The 21992-nt window shown below is 35.4% G+C and overlaps 1 protein-coding gene across 1 annotated transcript in view; it reads right to left on the reverse strand.

The window, feature by feature from the left end:
* LOC150106689 (gem-associated protein 5-like) overlaps positions 1-21992 on the reverse strand; it is a 560402-nt gene that overhangs the window by 382481 nt on the left and 155929 nt on the right. The window contains exon 8 of the mRNA XM_090392643.1: positions 5679-5764. Within this exon, the coding sequence (XP_090248769.1) occupies positions 5679-5764 (86 nt within the window). The remainder of the gene's footprint in view (positions 1-5678; positions 5765-21992) is intronic.

Raw genomic sequence — 21992 nt, forward strand, 5'->3', positions numbered from 1 at the left:
TCTCTTTTTCATAATTCTATGGTTTGAGGTCAGAGTTGTTCTTTTTTCTACTGTTCCAGAGGAATTTCTGATTTTTTCTTGCACTCGTTGAATTTATTAATAAAGTCAATATAGTCATCATTTATGTAACAGTTCATAATAGTCCATTCGGTCTCTTCCATGTACTTCCCGAACTTGTGGTAGTCTATTTGTTTGGGTTGTCTTTTGTGGTTTGATGTTGCCCTGATATGTTGTTCTTTTTTGTGGTCTATTCTTATAATGGCTCTGAAGAGTCTGTGGTCAGAATCTATGTTGAAGTATGTGTTTGCCTATTGTACCAACATTTTGTACCAGCCTTTTACAGTCTGTTAAAATGTAGTCAATTTCATTTTTTGTGTTTTCGTTCGGTGATTGCCAAGTCTATCTTCTTCCTGGGTGTTTGTTGAAAAAAAGTGTTCATGATAAAGAGTTGTTCAGCTGCAGCAAATTCAGCTAATCTCTCTCTCCTCTTCTATTTCTTTCTCCCAGGCCATATGGTCCTATAAACTTTTCGTTTTCTTTTCCACATCCTATTTTGGCATTAAAGTCACCACCAATGAATGTGTATTTTGACTTGTAAATTAATGCCTGTTCAAGATTCATGTAAAAATTTTCTATTTCTTGATTATCAGCTACAGATGTTGGAGCATAGCAGGATATTAATTTTGTTATATTGTTCTCTATTCCAATTACAAGTACACCTATTCTTTCAGATACGATGTTACAAGAAAGGACTGACTTGATGAGTTTAGATTTAACAAGGAAGCCCACTCCGCCTTGTTTGCCATTGTTTGAGGATGCTCTGTACTGAACTGACAGCAAGATGGTACACTGTACCATCTTGCTGTCAGTTCTTTCAATCTTTTGGTTTCATTCACTAGCAGGATATCCAATTCGATATTGGTTAGTTCTTTGATTAATAAATCTAATCTGTAGTCTCTTGGCAAAGTTCGAGTATTGAGGATACCGATTGCCATTTTCATAGATTTAAGAGGCGGCTTGTTTTCATCTGCGAGATTCTTAGCATCCCCGGTGTCACTCGGTGCCTTACCGCTGCTGTAGAAAGGTGAGTGTGGGCCGTGCAGGACTCAGGGGCCGTTTCTGTTATTGTAGTGGCATCTTTGCTGTGGTCGCATATATATATCTCCTGACCAGGGTTCTGAAGTGTTCGCCAGAGCTCTGTTAGTGGTGTTGGGTCCAGGTCCAATAATGGATAGGATTCCCAACACCCCAGGGTGCACCATAGGGAGGTAAAAATGTACATCATTTCCCCATCTCCTCTTAAATAAGCTATCAACTTGTCCTTATGAACTCTAGTTCATAAGTCACCTATGTGACTTTACTAGAGTTCTTAAGGATAAGTTTTTTAATAAAAAAAATAAAAAAAAATTTAATGTAATAATTTCATCCATGTAACTCTGATTTTTCTTTTTTGTATTTATGTTTTCTATTTTATGAATTTCTCATATTACAGTTTCACATTATAGGCCTTTTCTTATTTGAAGAATCAGTGGTTAATGGAGAAAGTTATCTTGCCATTTTGCAGAATTTTTTCATCCACAAATTCCAGCCAGATCGAACACCTTGTCATTATGCATATGCATTGTCATGTGCAACAGTTTTTACATAATGCCTTCCTGAACAAAAGGATTGGTAGAGGCAGCTCAATTGCTTGGCCACCGTGTTTGCCTGATCTAACTTCATTCTTTGGATGAACTGAAAGTCAGAATAACAAATGCAATGCAAGTTTATCGATGCATCAGTTAGGCAATGTATTCATGGAGTTTCAATTAGCTTGAAAGATGTATCAACAACGATGATGGCCATGTTGAAGTGTGATGATTAAAAACTGCATTAAGAATAAAACTTTAAAACTTGAACTTTCATATAATTTTTACTAAATAGTTCCATTGCTTGTACTGTATCTTTAGTTATTAAAAATTTAAAACCAGTGCAGGTTTTAAATTTTGACTTTATGACCACCCAGTACAATATAGCTGGAATAGTGTTTTTAATAAAATTACTAAAAAAGATGGTATAAAAATCAGAAATAAACAACCAAAGCTATGCAAATAGGCAGAAACTAACTTTCATTTAAATTATATTTTTTCAATAGCAAAATTCACATTTACATAACAAGTTAAACATTTTAGCTACTTTGGCATAATCAAATATAGAAAGAAAGAATAATCAAGACTGATAATACACAGTGCTATGTGAATAAATACATATGCAATAATAGAAAAATCAACCCCCCCCCCCTTCCAAAAAAAAACAAACTTAAAAGTATATAAAATAATGACAAAATCAACTTTAATATACAGATTTGAAAGACCCAAATTAGAAACTAAGTGTTCATCAACAACTGGAGATAAATACATAAGAGACTTCTTTTAAAATAAAACAGAGATTTCTTTAATGGAAGAAGAAATCTCTTCACTCTTCTTTAAATATATATATATATATATTAGAAAGAAAGTTTGACATTATTATTATTCATGAATGAGCAACCAGAATTAACCTATATTGGTCTTGGTCATTTAAACAGAATATATTATAAAAATTAGTAGAACGTTTTAAAGCAAAATTCTCAGGAAAAGACTAAAGAATACCACGATGCAAATGAAGTGATAATCTAGAGTGCCATAAAAGAGAAATTTAACAGCCAAACGTAATTACAGAAGGGGGAGTGGGGGGGGGGTAACATATAAAAGGCCAATTTGAAAGAAAACTACTGAGAGGAAACTAGTAACAAAATCTTTGATTATCAGAGTAGCTGTACATATGGCCTGTGTAAGGATACCTGTATAAGATACTTGTCACCATTTATTGGAGTGTGCCTTTCGAAGATGCCTGAAAACAGCATTCCCTCGGATAAACAGAACATATTATAGATATCAAAAGCTAGATTGATCACATCATAACATAGCAAGAGTAGTTTCACCTTTACATGTCAAGATGAGTCAAGGTGACTGAAGTAGGATCTGAGTGCTTAGTGAAAGCTAAACATAAACTAAGATGTGTTGGATAAACAATTTTCTAAAAAAATTAAAGATAAGAAAACTAAAAATTAAAACAAGAGGAATAAGTTGAAAGTTTATTTTTCACTTGGTTAGAGTATAATAAATTTAGTTTAATCCTTTATCCAAGTGTGAGCAAACAAAGTTTGCACCTGAAAGTATCTTCAGAACTGGGGTAAGGTGGTACAACACCAGGGCACTCCTTGCAAAGGTGGAGCAAGCTACCAACACTCCTATCTCAGTATCTCCCATAATGCAAAACATCTCCTTGCGGATATGTCTAATGTTATGCATTAGGGGAAGGGCCACAACCCAGACCCAGGAGGAATAAGATATGACATGTCTAAGATGAAAATGAAAGAAATGAAGAAAAAATTTTCTGTTATGATAAAAGAATGATTTCAAATTTTGGAGAATGAGAAAACTAAAGAGCAGAAAAGAAGGAAACCAGGAAGACAAGATAAAAAAGGAAACAGGAAAATTTATACAATGAGCTTGCAAGAGACTCTCTGGGTAAAATTAAAACAGTGTTTGAAAATACTAAGTCTCAAAAATATTTAAGAAATTTACTTTAATAAGATTCCAAATGCAGTAAATAATATACTTGATACAATACATACAATAATGAAAGGATACACTATAAGTTATGGAGTTAAATATTATATTAGAACCAATATCATAAAATGAAATAATGTACAATCAACTCTCACTATAGCACACACCATTACAAGTTCATTCACTACAACAAATACCAAAAAGTCTCAAACACCTACAGACACATTGCAATTATTTAAATAAAAAATAATAAAAAAATCACTATAGCAAACTATTCATAATATCTTATGAGTTTACTACAGCAAGAATCAACCAAGAAGATGAAGAACAATGGCATGCAACAATGACAGTATATCTATTGTTATACTGTCATTGGACACTAAAAAAACTGATTCTGATAAACTTGAGGTGATCTTTAATCAAGTGGTGGAGAATGAAAAGAAGCATTGATAACCATAATTATAAAGGAATGAGATTTCACAAAATGTGGAAATTGAAGAGGAACTACCTACTAGCGATACCATTTATCAAAATTTTGATGAAACAGAGTGGAACTACTATACATCATATTTCTATTTTAAAAATATAGCTGAACAGTATGGAGTTTAGAACATCCTTTAAATTATGTAGATTTTGCCAGAGCTTTTGAAGGAGTTATATTATAGATAATTATTAAAGCTATGAAATTAGTTATATGTGAGAATAATAAAAGAAATGTATAAAGGAAAAGCTGTTACTGCATAAAAAACAACACTGGAATGGTCTGAAATAAGTACATGTGAAACAGTGTTGAATAATGTCTAGACTGAATTTTGATATAGTCACTGATTAGATTATGAGGGTTACAAGTATAAGGAGAGGAATAAAATAGAATCTCACAACACATTTGGAAGATCTAGACTATGCAGGTAACATAGTTTTAACTTCATCAAAAGTACTGTATAAGACAGCTGAGACAACTGGATTTAATTATGAACAACACAAAATTTCTTAAAACTGAATATCAAATTACAGAAAGAAATTACAACTGACAAAAAGGACAACAAAAGAAGTTAATAATTTTACATAATTCAAAGCTAATTGATATTAATCACAGATTGACAAAAGAAAATACTGCTTTCAGAAAAGTGAATAATGGAAATCAACCTTATAACATAATAAAACCAAAATCTTCAAGAGCGATGTGAAAACAAGGTTATCATATGGAGAGACTTCTGCATTACTTCAACATTGGTTTCACCTCTGGGTCTGGCTCCCACTGATGAGACCACAATAAAGGTAGAAACTGGTCTGGGTAGTGACTCTTCCCATAACATAGCATTATACATACCCTGTAAGGATATGTGCTTTGCATTATGGGATACTAAGGCAAGTGATGTGAAGTCATAAGCTTCTACATAAGAGTTTACCCATATACCTGAAATACAGCACCTGAAAACAGTTCAGGTGCAAACTTGTTTGCTTAACACTTGAATAAAGGAATGAACAAAGTATATAATTTCTTGATATCTTTAATTTATAATATATGGAGAGACATGGAAATTGACAATGAAATAGAAAGCCAAATAACGGTTTTCAACAGAGTATTTGTGTAGAATATTAAAAATATTTTTGTAAAAATGTAAAAAAAGACCAAGGAAAGAAAAAAGTATAGCTATGAAATAAAATGGTTAGATAGAAGTGTATTGCCCATGTAAGAATAGACAAAGGAGAAATTTCAAGGGTAGTTTTGATATGAATTCTGAAAAGATAAAGAGGAAAGCCTAAGCTAAGAAGGCAAAAAATGAGAGTAAAAGAAAGAAAGATGGCTAGACAGAAAAGCTGGAGAGAGAATTAGTTACCAAAGAAAGGGCTAACTGGAAAAGATGGATCTTGGGCTTATACACCACAAAGATAGATATGTAGGTTACCATAGAAATGTGTAACTTTTTTCCTTAAAGTTCCCAGTTCCTAAAACTACATGTATCTGCTATCAGTTCATTGCTTTATTCATTAAATTTAATTTGTGATATCTTCAGGTTATAAATAATTATTTTACTGGTTTATAATAAATAAAATAATAATAATAAAAGATGAATTATTTACTTGTTAGATAAAACATCAAAAATTCCAACTTTTCCTTCATCAGTCCCAAAGGCTAATAAGTTTTCTTTTTCTGGATGCCAAGCCAGCTAAAATAAATAATGGAATTAAGTATTTAAGTAAAGAATTATAAAGCTTTACCCTTCAAATAACAAAATTCTACCACAATGATTATATTGAAAAGATCTGTTATCTCAAGTAGCATAATAATTTTAATTTATCATGATGCATGAAAGATAAAAAGGATATAATACATCAATTTAAAATTCAGTGTTCCATTGCCACTACATGGGCAAATGGATAAATGGATTCTTATTGGCTTTTATTCCTGAATGATTTTTATTCCTTAGTTGTTTTCATCTATTACTATTATTTATTTTTTATTTCCCATTCCTTAATGTTCTTCATGAATGCAGATTATTCCTTTCCTATTTTACAGGTTATTTCTGGCATCTCCCCTAGTTAATTACCTAGTCTTAAAAAGGAACCTTTATTTAACTCTTCCTCTGTCTTGAACAACCCAAGCTTTTAAGAAATTTTCAGATTTTTATACTTATGAAGAAATATGTTAGCCCTCTAATACAAGTAAGTCAAATTTTAATATCTCATATTTATTATTGTAATCGATGACAACATAGTATAGGTACATCACCAATTTTCCAGCAACAAATGGTTTGGCAGCTATAATCTGAACAAATTATGAGGGTGCACTTGAAATTCCCAAACCAACCAGCATATATTCACTGAGGCACGAGAGATGGTATTAATTGTGGACCACACGTAATGCCTTTATTTAATTATTTACATCTATGTGCATTGGATCCCTTGATTCTGAGTAATTCTTAGCTTATTTTGTCATTAACCCTAGCTAGGGCTTCTAAGCAAGATCAATTTCACAGTGGTGGTGGTCTCGAGCATAAGCTCAAGTCCATATTCACTTGCACTAATCCACTTATATATATAATGATACCTGTATTATCTATGCTAATGTATTTCATTTAATTACTTAATTTACATATAATATTTCAATTTCCAGTGGTCAGTGGTGCTTTAGAAGACAGGGGAGAGGTGAATTTAGTGGATCAGAGTGTAATGATGAATCATTATGCGACTTCCGTTAACCCAGTAAAATTACTAATCCAGCAAGGCTCTGGAACCAAGGTTGATGGAATCGATAAAACAGGTACAGTGGTGTACCTGTTTTATAGATTTCACTATATGTAGTAATAACAAACAGAGCAGCACAGCATATTTCTAATATGCGTATTCCAGCCTGGTTGGATGAGTGGTTAGCTATCTGCTCTCCAACAGGCAGCAGATCCAAATCCTATAATGGCCATTAATGTTTGTGATGGCCTTTAGGTAAGAAATGAATTTCATTGACTGGTACATTCACCAGTAGTCAACCCCCCCCCCCTCCCACCCATCCAGCAAGGCTCTGGAACCTTATATGGGATTATAAAAACCCTATATAACAGGGAAAAATTAATAATTTCTGATAACAGTGCCCTAACTTCTGAAGTTGACCATATTTAAAATATTAAAACACTAATCACAACCCCTCTCCCCCTTCAGAGTAGAGATTACTCAAGATCTATCATCGTTCCATATATCTGGGGCAGATCTGAAAAACTGACAAAAAATCCTAAGAAAATATAACCTTACAACCACTTACAGACCACACAAGAAATTGGCATCTCTTATCCACTCCGCCAAGGAACCAGCCACATTTCCTAGACCTACCAAGTGTTTACCAGGTCCCTGGCAAACACTTGGTAGGGCAGTTGCAAACTGTCATACTACAGCCAAACAGGCAGGACAGCCAATATCAGAATTTCTCAACACAGGGACTACACCCAGTTCCACCAATACAGCCATTCAGGACTTGCTGACCATTTGGACACCTACCACAGGATATGATGGGAGAAGGCCACTCGATTACATCGCAGCAAATATGAAATATGAAAGGCTATTCCTCAAATCTACCTCAGCCCAGAAAAACTTTCCAAACCTCAATAAATTTGAGTGCATGAGACTGCCCCAAATTTGGGAAGCATACATCATACATACTTCAGCCCACTAGGGATACTGTTCAGGACTCTAGGCCCAACTTTAGTTGCCTTTCTTCAGCCTCAATCAGTGTTAGTGTCTGCGTGCACATATCATTGTTTTTGTGATCCCTGATGATTTTATTATTATTTGACACTTACAGGGAGTCCAAGTACTCGTCGAGGGAAGGCATCTGCTCTACAACTCTGTCTTCACCATTCAATCACCAATTGACCGCAATTACACCAATACCATCTACCCCTGACCACCACTTGTATTTCCACAGACAATCAAAATATCCATGTCCATGGCAGAATGGCAATGTAACACTGCTAAAATATAGGACAGTATTAATTAAAGTTTTTATAATTAATATTTTAGTATATGTTATCATTTCCTGAAAAATAATAGTTATGAGTAACCAATGCATAAGCCTATCTACCAGAATTGGCATTAATGAGACTTGGTTGACAGAAGAGGACATGCATGCAGGAACAGATTTCAACAGCTACAACATATTCAAGGAAGACAGGCAGAATAAGAAGAAGAGGATTAATCCTAATGGTTATAGATGAACTGCAACCAATGAGAGCTGGAAATGATTAAGATAGCATAAGTTTTGTGGTTACAGGAAGGGCTATTACTATGAGCAATTTTAACTATGCAAATATAGAGGAGGGATGAGAAAGCATGCAAGAGGAGGAAAAGAGAATATGTAGAATTATTGAGGGACAACTTCTTTAGGAAATTATTATGGAAAGGACTCATGGTATAAGAATATTAGATCTGGTAATAACCTTTGAGAATCTGACCATAAACAAGGTGCCTAGTTTGCCTCCAAATGGTGAAAGCAAATCACAGTTTTGTTTAGGAAAGTGACAATACATGCAAAAGCATTCACTAAGAAGGGATTTATGTGGAACTATCAAGAAGGTGATTAAGATACTGCAAAAGCACTTGCAGCTGTGTTGTTGTTGTATAAGAATCAGCATGGTAAAGAATCAGTAGTGAATGGGAAGTAGTCAGCAAATACACTGGAAATAGTTGAGATATTAAATAATAATTTTGGTAAGGTATGCAATGACTCACCCATTAGTTCTCCAGAAACTAAGATGGTGTTAGATCTGAAATCGGCACCTTCAGAATTTTCTGACGTCACCATTTCAGAATCTAACAATTTACATAAAATCAAAATTTGTATACTTATCCTTTAGCAGAAAAAATGTGTTTTTTGCTTGTAACTACTTTCTGTATAATAATTTTGTGAATTTTGAAACTTATACCTGAGTGTCTAGAATAAATATAGGTCAGAGAAAAGGGCAGAATAAGAGAGAATTATTAATAAAATAATGCAAAGAAAGAATGCGAACTATTCGATGACATAGGGCAAAGATCACCCTAAATGCAGTAAGGTCAGAAAAATACTTGAGGGCACTATATCTTAGAAAGCACAATTTCTCTCCGAGTGCTTCGAGAAATCTTCGCGGCTCAGCTCTCATATTTGAGGGCTGACTTACGACAGAGTTCAGTGTGTCACCGTAGTAGAGTCGGCAAGATAAAATTGCAGACCATAGTAGAAGTCCAACTACGTAAAATCTAGGCAGAAGACTAGCGTCCAGCACAACGAGCACGTGTGAACCACATGGCATTGATATTGAGAAATCCAGATTCGAAAACAAAGGACGAAGGATGGCAAGAAAACCGAAGACAAAATTAGATAAGTACTCTCACTTATTCTAGCCTTTTTTGAGATTGACTTATATTTAAGAGAGTGGGATTTAAGATTGTATTACAGGAAAAAGTGAAAAGTTTAGATCTGAATATAAATGATTACGTTTTCTTGAGACGAACTTTTGCAACTTTCAACCCGATAAAGATTCTGTATTGATTGTTCTGAGAGAATTCGAAGACTGTTTGTTGAAGTGCCTTAATGAGAAAAATGAATTGTAATTTTAATTGTAACGTACACTGAGTTAATGAGGTATTGAGTTTTGCTGATAATCTGAATTTAATGTATAAAGTAAATTGTAAACTTTAAGTGTGACATGTTCTGAGTCATTGAGATATTGAAATTTTGCTTATATTCTGAACTTAGTGCTAATAACGAATTGTAATCGTAAGTGTATTATGTACTGAGATATTGAGACATAGAATTGCTGATACTTTAAGGTAGAATACTGAAATTGATTAATGACAGAGAGATTGAATGAGAGGTAATGATTTTTCTTTAGAATTTGATAATCAATTTAATTTGTGTAGTATCATCAATTGGATTTAATTAATGTTTGATTCTTTAAATGTATGTGTATCGGATCATGTTGACTGACTCTGACCCTTCATAAAATTCGAACCTGAGTATGTGTGAGTGTGCGGGGGGAATACTCCAAGTGAAAGTAAGGGCACGACTGCAAACAAGAATAAGATTATGCCAGAGATTCCAAGTTTCTAGGAATTTAATTATATTGCTAGTAACACCTGAAATTCTATAGTTAACCTAAAGCTAGAGTCTATCCCTAACTTTAATGCTCAAGCTGGCGCAGTAAAAAATAAATTTGTTTGAGTAATAAGGATAATATATAGGATTCAGGAATGGGTAATTTTCTGGTGGCCCTAAAGGTTAAGCTAAGTAAGAAAATCATAAAAGAAAACACGATATAAGGCTTAGTTTGTTATTACTAATGTGGAACGCATAACAACAACACAAGTCTATTCAACATAGAGACATACATGACGATAGAATTGATATTTGCAACACTAGTAATAATAAAATAATAATAAAGAACCTCTGCAACAATGGATATGGATGAAAGGATAGTGGTGGAAGAGCAGAAGTGTTAAAACATTGTAAGAGCTTGATGTATGCAGCAATATTATTATTATTTTCCTGACCCCCCCCCCCTTCCAATGGAATCACAACTCATCATGGGAGGCCAACACTAGTGAACACAAAGTCTATCATACTGCTCCTTAAAATCATCCACTGTCCATTCACCATCCTCTCAAGCAATGCATTCCATGCTCGTATCATTCTCCATGCAAAAATGACTTCTTACCCCTTTTGCTGACCTGACTGGTCAAATGGTTAGTGCATCCACTTTCCAGCCAAGAGGCTGCAGGTTCGAATCCCATCAAGGGCATGGATGTTTGTAATTGTCCTACTAACCAATTACCATATGTACTGCTGTGACTTGTGTCCTGGCACAGTATGACCCTTGATGTCTTTGCACCATAAAAAATCAAATAAAAAATTTTAAAAAATTATCCTTTACTCACCACCTCCTTTTGCAGTTCCAGGGATGGCATCTTGTCTTTGTTCTTGGTTCTATCATATGAAAAATCTCAGTGTCAATAAGATAATAACCCTTCAACAGCTTAAATGATCATATTCCTCTTTGCCTTCTATCCACAAAACTCTGAAGTCTGCATACTACCCTCAGTCTATCCTCATAATTGTCCTGATATTATTTTTGTTATCTCTCCCTGCACCCTTTCCATGGTTAGTTCATCCCTGTTCAAATCTCTGTGACTAGATCTGGGCACAGAAATCCGTATGTGGTCTGATCAAAGCTTTATACAATGGGACCAGCACACTTTTATCTCTCATGGTTGATGTTCTCCTTAACATTGCCGCAACTTTCTAAGGTGCCTTCACAACTTTTGCAATATGCCCTCAGAACTTCAAATCTCTATCCACAATCATCCCAAGATCCCTTGCTCCCTCCACTATAACCCCACCAATTGAGTATGAAAAATTCCATCTGTGGATCCCAAATTTTAAAACCATACATTTAGTTGCTAATACAATTGGTACGCTATATGAAGGTAACAGACTAGGTTTTAACTGACAGTTCTAATTCATACAAAATTAGTATTGTGCAAGACAATGCGCGTCTCGGGAACATGATTTATTTGTTACGAGACATAATGTAATTGGCGTGAAAGTTCATTTCTTTGATGTTTAGTGATCTGATTAAAGCTTTCCAAATTTCCAGTAGGATTAGACCTTGATTCTTATTTAGGTTTCCTGTTGAACGGGCGACTGTAGCAGCCTCCTTGAAGGTTCTGGAATGGTAGTTCTCTTCTATATAGGGCATATGACTCTTATCTCACTCAATGAGATGGTTGGTAAAGGCAAAGTGGCAAGAAAGGCCTGAAATATCTAATATGAAATATGAAAGAAACATCACTACTTTGTTCAATCATTGTTTAACTTCGAACTATTTCATTTGGCAAAAAACAGTCTACAAACAACTCACTGGATTAGCCATAGGTAGCCCCTCTCTCCTTCTTCTTCTGCTGACTTATTCATGGAAGACCTAGAGGATAAAATCTTATCCCAAATTACTCCAAAACCGAAAACTTGGTACAGATATGTTGATGACATCTTTATCATTTGGAATCATACAAAAGAAGAACTAATGGATTATCTCAGCCAAATCAATAGTTTCCACCATACCATCAAATTCACATTAGAAATTGAAAAAGATGAAAAAACTTCCATTTCTAGACATCCTAATAAAAAAACAAACCAATAACAGTATCAACCTGTCTGTGTATAGAAAACCTATGAATACTGGACATTACCTCCATTTCAACTCGTGTCATCATATATCCCGGAAACTTAGCATTATCCATATGCTTAAGAAAAGAGCTATACATTACACAACAGACCAAGATGACTTACAAAAAGAATTAACTACAATATCCAGAGAGCTATCCTTAAATGGTTATCCTAAAAGACTTTGCAACAATATCCTCTTTTCGGATATACCACAAACACAACATGATGACACCCTATACATCAGTACTATAACTATTCCATTCGTCAGCAGTATTTCCAAAAAATTGGCTATCCTTTTAAAACCACATATTAGAGTAGCATTCAAGCCAGTCAATACTATTCGGAAATTTTTAAGATCACCGAAAGACCCTCATCCATTCTATAAGTACTCTGGAGTATATAACATACCTTGCGCCTGTGGTGTTAGTTACATTGGTCAGACCTCTAGAAGCTTCGAAATGAGACAGAAAGAACACATAGGATATGTCAGAAACAACAGACAAGATATTTCAGGCCTTTCTTGCCACTTTGCCTCTACCAACCATCTCACTGAGTGGGATAAGTCATATGCCCTATATAGAAGAGAACTATCATTCCAGAACCTACAAGAAGGCTGCTACGGTCGCCCGTTCAACAGGAAACTTAAATAAGAATCAAGGTCTAATCCTACCGGAAATTTGGAAAGCTTTAATCAGATCACTAAACATCAAAGAAATGAACTTTCATGCCAAATTACATTATCTCATAACAAATAAATCATGTTCCCGAGACACGCCCATTGTCTCGCACAATACTAATTTTGTATGAATTAGAACTGTCAGTTAAAACCTAGTCTGTTACCTTCATATATTTTACCAATTGTATTCCCTGAAGATGCCGATAGCAAAAAGTGGCAAAACATGTAGGACAATAAATTAAAACCCACTTGACTAACATTCAAAAAAAGTGTTTTAGTTATTAGCACTGATGTTTTGCTAATAACCCTCCCATGCTTCACATTATTTGCAAACAACTGAACATCCCCCTGTAGTTCTGTGCCAACATCATTGACACAAAGCTTGATCATTACTGATCAAGCTTTGTGTCAATGATGGGAGGCAGTAATGGTCCCAGGAGGACTAAACCCTGCTGAACTTCACTTGTAACCTTCCTACTCCCTGTTACTGCCCCCCCCCCACACACACACATAAAACTCTGATATCTCTCAAAGAGCCAATCACCAATCCATATAATGCAACTTAAAATTCAACTTGTCATATAGTATCAAATGCAGTGGAAAACTCAAAAAGACAGCATTATGCCTTACCCTCATCCACTGCTCTTGTTATTCTATTGTAAAAGGCAATCAGCTTACTAAAACGAGCACCCTTTAAGAAATCCATTCTGGCCTTCATAAATATTACCATTATCTTGCCCAATTCAGTATATGAGTTCTTACCAATTTCTCTAAAATCTTAACTATAGAAGAAATACAAACAGGCCTATAGTTTGGATAAGATATCAGCATGTGTGTTAAAAAAGAATGTGCTAGAGAATTATCTATGCCCCCTAACTTAGATGTTTAACCTGCATCTCAACCAGGGCCAGCGCTATCATTTAGGCAGACTAGGCAACTGCCTAGGGAGCAAGTCATGAAGGGGTGCAAAACTTCAAGCTATGCTTCATTCATACTTTACTAAAATATCAAAATTAAATAATGATATATGATTTAGGTATCGATTCTTTTTCCTTATCCCACACACATCACACAATTTTACTATTTAACTCCTGGTTCTTTTTTGTTCCTTACCTAAATGATTTGAACTTACCGCTATTTAAAATTCAATTAAAATAAAGTTTAAAATGTTAACATTTTAAAATATTAAATTTCGGTATTTTATAACTTTTTTTTAAATGAATTATAACAGAGAATTTTCAAATTAATTAAAAAAATAAAATAAAAAAAGCCCTATTAATTTATCTATTAATTTAACCTGAAAGACAATTTTATTTTGCTTAATGTCAATTAGAAACATTTTAGTTTATGAAATAAGGGATGCACTTGTAAACTTTGCCTAGGGCACAAAATAACCTGGCACCGACAGTGATCTCAACAAACATGATTCCTAATGAGTGAAAGGAGGGCAAGATGATTCCACTATAAAAAGTTGGGGCTACTATTATCTCTATCATTAATGTATTTGAAATTATATCCACAGGTGAGCAGATAACACTTTGATCATTTGTATAGGACAGCATGGCTTTGTTAATGGCAGGTTTTAATTTACCAATCAACTCACATTTCCCAATAAAGTGACAAAGGAGATGAATAAGGTGAATAGATTTTCCCAGGACAAAATTCTACATGAGGTTATTATATAAAATCAAAGGAATGGGTATGCAAAATAGGCTTGTTGTGGCATGCAATGGAGTGTGGTTACCTGATAAGTATCAAAGAGTAATGTATGGAAGAGCTGAATCTAAGAGAATGAGGTGGTGAGTATTACATGGTTTTGTCCATGGCCCACTCCATGGACAGAACTTGAATATTAATAACAACAGGTATAGTCTGGAGAAAAAAATCAAAGGAATAGGCATGCAAAATAGGCTTGTGGCATATACTGGAGCATAGTTACCTGATAGGATATCAAAGAGTAATATATAGATGAGCTGAATCTAAGAGAATGAGGTAGTGGGGTAGTATAGGGTTCTGTAGTACCCAGCACTATCCAGAGCATTAGGATGGCAAGTTGCAGGCCTATCTGTTTGGCAAACTGTTGACAAATTGGGCCATCTTAGGTCAATAGTGAGTGATTCCATACTTGACAGTGAATCAAAGGGAGTCAATAGCAAGTTCTACCTGCAGTAGAGTGCCATGAAGGGTAATACCCAGTACTCACCAGACTTTCCCCAGTGTCGTTATTGAAAGTGGGCAAAGTCTGGAGGTGAACATATACAAAATGCTATATTCAGGCAATGACAATCAAGGAAAAGAAGGAGTAGCCATAGTATTCAACACTAAATACAAGGCTAATATTCTTCAATGGCTGGCAGTCTCAAGTAGAGTGATGTGGGCAGATATCAGAATGGTGAACTCGACAATGAGACTTATTTGTGCCTATGGTCCTACAGAAGGTTCTACTAAGGTAGAAGTGGAGGAATTTTTTGAGGCTTTAGAGAAAGCAACTGACGCAATGAAAAAGGAAAAGTTGGTCCTTGTTGGGGATCTAAATAGCAGAGTAGGAAATTATTGTCTCATGAGATGGAAATTATTGTCAGACATACAAAAATATTCTGGGAAAATTTGGAGTAAAGAGCAAAGCTAATAATAATGGCAAATACCTGTTGGATTTCTGCTCAGGACATAAACTGGTTATTACTAACACAATGTTCCCACATAAAAATGTGCACAATTCACATGGAGAGAACAAGCAAGGAATAATAAAATTTTCATTGACTATGTTATTGTTGATAGTGATGATTTCTCACTGGTGCAGGACACTAGAGTGTACAGAGAATTTGAAATTGGAAGTGATCACCATTTAGTCTTAAGCTGAATAAAACTGAAAAGAAGCACACGTAAGAAAGTCTTAAGGCTAATAAAACTTGAGCAAGTCTCAGATATGAACTGTAGACAAAAATACACAAACATTATTCTAGAAATAATGAAAGAGTTTGAGAACAGGAACCAAACCTTGGAGATTCAGTGGCAAGCCTTGAAGAAAACCCTGATTGATTCAGCCAGAGAGACATGTGGTGAGGTTGTCTGCAAGGATAGAAAAATCAGAACTCCTTGGTGGACACAGGAAGTTAAAGAGGCAGTGAAAGAAAAGAAGAAAGCATATCAAAAGTTCCTGGCAGCTTATGCTCTTAGAGAATTCAGAGACAAATGTAAGAAAGCTAAATACTGTGTAAAACTAGCTAAACAAAAGTCATGGGAAGACTTTGGTAAGAAACATAGAACATAAAAGTCTTGCAGTGGCTGCACAGCATAGTTCAGAAGGCCTAAACAGAGGGATGAATTCCAGATGATTGGAGTAGAGCTCTCATAGTACCCATATACAAATAGAGAAATAAAACTAATATAAGAATTACAGAGTGATACCATATCTACTGAGTGTTCCTGTTAAGGTTTATGCAAGTATACTTGAGAACGATTAAGAAGGATTGTGGCAGGGGAAGCTTGGTGAAGAATAAGCTGGATTCAGGGCAAATAGAGGTGTCAGGATCAGAATTTCACTTTATGACAAATAGTTAAGAAATCGTGGGAATAGAACAAAGATCTGTATTTAAGTTTTGTAGACCTGCAAAAGGCATATGGCAAGGTGCCAAGAGAAAAGCTATTCAAAACACTACAGTCATATTGTGTCAATGGGGTGTTATATCAAGCAATACTTAGTCTTTATTTGAGTTGTGAGCAATTAGAATTGAAGTACAGGAAGATGGTTTGGTGTTAAATCCAGTATGAAGACAAGGATATACATTATCCTCTCTGTTATTCATTATCTATATGGATCACAATATGAAGAAAGGCAGTATTAAACCTGATATCAAAATTGGAGATGTTAATCTCAGCTCTTTACTTTATGCAGATGATGTTATCCTTTTTTTTTAAATAAATCCAATACAACAAATCTGTAAGATTTCTAACTAAATTGAATAACTGTTGTAATAAATTTGGTATGAAGGTCAACAACAGCAAGACAAAGACAACGAAAATAGGCAGACACATTGAAAATGTCAACTGTCATGAATGGAGAACCTATAGAACAAGTAAAACATTTCAGCTACTTAGGTATGATTTTTAGTGAAGATGGTAAATTAAATATGAAAATAGACAACAAAATCAACAAAGCTGGTATGGTAGGAAGTCAAATGAATAAATTTATATGAAATAAGAAAGAGATTATTCAAAACACTAAACTAGCTGTATAAAAACCAATTTTTAACTTATGGATCTGATAGCTGGATTAGAAATAAAATAAAACTCTTGATCAAAGACTGGAGTCCACAGATATGAGAGTCCTCAAAAGGTTTTGGGTACTGAACAGATGGCATCAATGGCAATATCATATTTAAAATGATGATATTAGGAAAGAACTTGACATTGTTAACATCCAGGAATGTGTCAGCAGGTGGTATGGTCACTTAAACAGAATGGGAGAGAAAGATGAGCAAAACAAGTGTTCTCTGCCAGATTATCAAAAAAAGAAAAAGAAAAAAGACATGACATGGAGGAAGACCAAGATATAGGTGGATTGATGAAGTAAAAAGTGCCTTAGAAGACAGAAATATAAGATAATGTTGAAGTCTTGACAGATAACAGATTGATTTGGAGGAAAATTGTTGATAGGAAGTTAGTAATGATGTGTTTCATGCAGTACTAAAATAATAATCTGTACACCCCTTGAGAGTATTGTCAGGAATTTGATGATGATGTAACGTAACCAGCATATGTCGTAAATTTGAATAATTCAAAGATATCAGGGGGGAATTTAGACTTTGTTAAATTAAGAATGTCAATTAGTGGTACAATTAGTAAATAAGGAAGTGACATCAAAAATAACCATCATGTCTGAATTTTTAAGGATACGATTTTTAACTAATGATTTGAAATGGACTGAATTTTTTTACAAAAGTAAAGAGGGAAATTTAGACTTTATTAAATTAAGAATGTCAATTAGTGGTACAGTTAGTAAATAAGGAAGTGACATCAAAAATAACCATCATGTCTGAATTTTTAAGGATACGATTTTTAACTAATGATTTGAAATGGACTGAATTTTTTTACAAAAGTAAAGGAGTTGTCATTAAGTAGTGTAAGAGATGGCTAACTCTTGGGCAAGTTTATATAAGTAGGACTATCTATGCCATCAACTATAGGGTGTAGGGGAATATTAGATTTGTGGATTTTAGGTACTACATTCATACAGGGCAATTTAACATGAGCCAGTTTTATTAAGTTGATGATTTCTTTGGACCAAGAAGTCACTTGGTCTCAATCTACAATTTGGTAAGTAGAACAGTCAAGTAGAAGATCTTGAAATTTTTTTTTGTTGTTGTTGTAATCCTCTTGATCATTGGCGCACCCAGGGAGAGGGGGGGGCAAGGGGCCCCTGGTCCCCCCAAAAGAAAAAGGGAAAAAAAAAAACACTAGAAAAATTTCCAAAAATATTTTCCTAATTAAAATTATTATTTTTTAAAATTTATGTTGTCTTCTATTTCTATGCTACTTATGAATTAACGATCACATAAGGTGGGAATACCCTATAGTACTTGGGAATCCTGACCACTGTGAATGCAAAGCAAATGAAATAGTGCTCGGGCGCTACTTCGTTTGCTCGAGCTGGGCCAGAGGAGATCACGAGTATCATGTATTGGCGATCACTGCAGATGCTCAGTCATAGCTCATATGCAATGTGTATTTTCCAATTGTCTACTCAACTCGCCCCCCCCCCCCCAAGATTAAATCTTGAGTGCTCGGCCCCCTCTAAGATTAAACCCTGAATGCACCACTGCTCTTGATTCATGGTAACTGTTGCAATTACCCTTATCAGCTTTAGTAATAACAATATTTTTATTCTTAACGATGTTTTAAGATAGCTATTTCATTCTGGGGTATATTACTTATTGATGGTTTAGCCTTATTTAGGATGCTTGCTATGTCTAAATGCACATTATTAGCCATTGAAGGTGGACGATTGTAGATGACCGGTTCTACATTTATCAGTTAGTTAGGACTGGCAGAGCACACTTTGGACGCCCCTTCATACAGGATTAGATGGAAGAAAACCAGTTTGCTATTTATAAGTCATTACAGATCAGAAAGATTATTTTTAAAGTCAGCCATGGCTTTAAAGAATTCTCCTAACCTGAATAAGTATGGTTACATTAATTTGCCAAAAATGTAGGAGACTGTTATCTTAAGATACACAGATGTAAAACTTCTTTTTTTACAGCATTACAGGGCTCCAAATTAGACCTTTCAATCTACTGTGAATTTTTTCAGAGCACAATTCGAATAGTTTCACTTACTCGTTGTCAAGTGTAAACTATAACATGCTGGTTTGTGCTCTGAAGCTGCTGGTTTGAAATCCAGTGAAATATAAGCCAATTAATACACATATTTTTTTAATATAAAAGTCTGTTTGGTGTTGTTAACACAATTAAAGTAAGTTATGAATAATGTTCAACACCTAAGCTTGTCTATGAGATTGATGATCTCAAGTCAGTGTAACTGTGTCAGGATGAAACGGCAGTGAAAAGGGAACTGACAGAGCTTGAAAGAGGTATTGTGATAGGATATCATGTTGCAAGCGTATCTGTTCGGCAAACTGTTGATGAATTGGGCCATCCCAGGTCAATAATCAATGATACCATACTGAGATGAAAGCACAGGGAGTCAACTGCAAGCGCTAACCACAGTGGATCCACCAAACATGTAAAAACCACTATTCGTTGGCTGACATGATGTTCTGAGCATCAACTGGAACATGAATCTGCACGAAAACATTCAGATCCTAGGCTTACAACATGAGTTTCCATGGTAGGACCACAATATGCAAGTCCACATTACCCAATCCAACATGCAGTGTCGTCTTCAGTGGTATGTGGAAGATTGGAAAGATGTGTTGTGGAGCCACGAATCATGCTACACCCTCTAAACAGCAGATGGAGGTGTGGCGGATGCCCAGTGAATGTCTCTTACCAGCATGTGCAACCCCAACTATGAAATTCGGAGGTGGTAGTGTGATGATATGGTCCGGTTTTTCCTGGTTTGGCCTTGAATCTCTCTTTGTGGTGCCATAAACACTGAACTCATATGAGAGGTATCTGAACATTCTGGAAAATGCAATGCTTCCTACTTTGTGGTGTTTCTATGAAACTGACCATTATTTCTTTCAGCAAGACAATGTACCATGACATAAGGCTTCTGTTATAACTATGTGGATCGTGGACATGAATGTCACCACACTTGCCTGGACTCCACAGAGCCGTGTTCTTGACCTTATTTGAACATTTGCAGAATGAACTGGAGAATCGGGTGAGGTTAAGAAACATCTGCCCTCCACAACAGTCCAAGACCTCATTACATGCAATAATTCAAAATTCCCACTGATCGCTATCACACGCTTGTTGAAAGTATGCCCTGTAGGATTTCTGAAGTCATCATAGTGAAAGGATGTCCCACATCTTATTATGGTGGCTGTTTGTTCCTCATACATTCGTGAATACAAACAGCCATTGACTTCTTTCCAAGCAATGTATTTGCCTATGAAGATAGAGTGAAGGAGTGTGGCTTTCAGAGTTTGAGAAATAGAAGGGAAAGAAGAGACATGATAGAAACATACAAGCTAGTATGGTGTTTTCAAAGTATAGATAGAGGAAATTTTGCAGCTCATGGCAGGTGAGGGAGAACTTAGGATCATCCCTGTAAGGTAAATGAGAGTATCATCAAGGAAAAATGTGAGGTCCAGATTCTTTTCAGATAATGTAGCACGTGAATGAAATAAGCTGCCAGTAGACACTTAATTTTCAATGAATGTTTTTAAGGAGCGGTACCAAGAAATTACATCTTCCAGGACCTACCCTCAATGAGTTCCTAACTCCCTGAAGGTGCCTACATATAATCTGATCTGATCCTGTGGCTTCCTCTCTTTGAGAGAGTTGCAGCTGATTAGTAGGGAGATAGTGATGCAAGGTAGTTTCCTCATTGCCTTCCTTGCTGCTACATATAATAATAATAATAATGATAATAAACTAAAAGGTGTAATAATAACTGTTTCAATTAAAGTTGCACAAAATCAGTTTTATTCTTATTAGAATGCTCCAAGCACCGTTCAGAGAGTTTCATGCGAGTGCGTTTTTGATCTGCCATGAGCAAGAGTGTCACCCATCTTGCACAAAGCTTTTTCATTTTCAATTCTTCATGCAAAAAATGCCTATAGTCTCAGCAATTTCATGCACTTTCACTCACCGGTCATCCAATATCATATCGTGCACTTGATCAATGATTTCTGGTGTAGTTACACTCTTTGAACATCCTTCATGTGGATCACCTTCAAGGCTGGTACGGCCATGTTTAAACTCAGCAACCCATTTCTTAATTCTCGAAAACAAAGGAGAAGAGTGCCCATAAACTTTTATGAACTTCAAATAAAATGTCTGCTAAACTGAATTTTCCTCAGCATGGCATTGTACTCACAAGGCTTTGTTCAGGTGTAATGTAAGTTTGTTATAATAGTATTTGCTATAGTGGGGAAACTATAGTAGAGTGGCCATGTTGGGAATTTTTATTTTTTTAATATATTTTACTTATTTTTTTCATATTTTTTAGGAGCCTGTGTAGCTCAATGGATGTGGCGTTTGTACACCACCGCGCTTGGCCGCACGAAGGAAGGCTTGGTTTCGAGTCTAGTCGGCGACTAGAGAAAATTTTTCTAAGCCTTTTTTCGACCGGTTCCCGAGTTAGTCGATCTCTGGCACGGGCAAGCAGGTTTTTCCTCCCGGAAACTCGGGTTTTTCGTCCTGTAAACTCAAGAAAATCGACCGTAGAACCCACATTATTTCAGACATTAAATATATTGTGGTAGGATTAGGGACCACGAGATGGCGGCACATTTGAGCCGTCTCTCTTCACTGTGTACCGCTTAATTAGTGATAGCCTTGGGCCATCTGTCTCTGATTGGGTACCAGTGGAGATTGAACTGCCCACTCAGTCTCCAAAA

Source organism: Typopeltis vanoorti, chromosome 5 (assembly GCF_054136105.1).
Source record: "Typopeltis vanoorti isolate ZY-2024b chromosome 5, IOZ_Tvanoo_1.0, whole genome shotgun sequence".
Classification (NCBI taxonomy): Eukaryota; Metazoa; Arthropoda; class Arachnida; order Uropygi; family Thelyphonidae; genus Typopeltis; species Typopeltis vanoorti.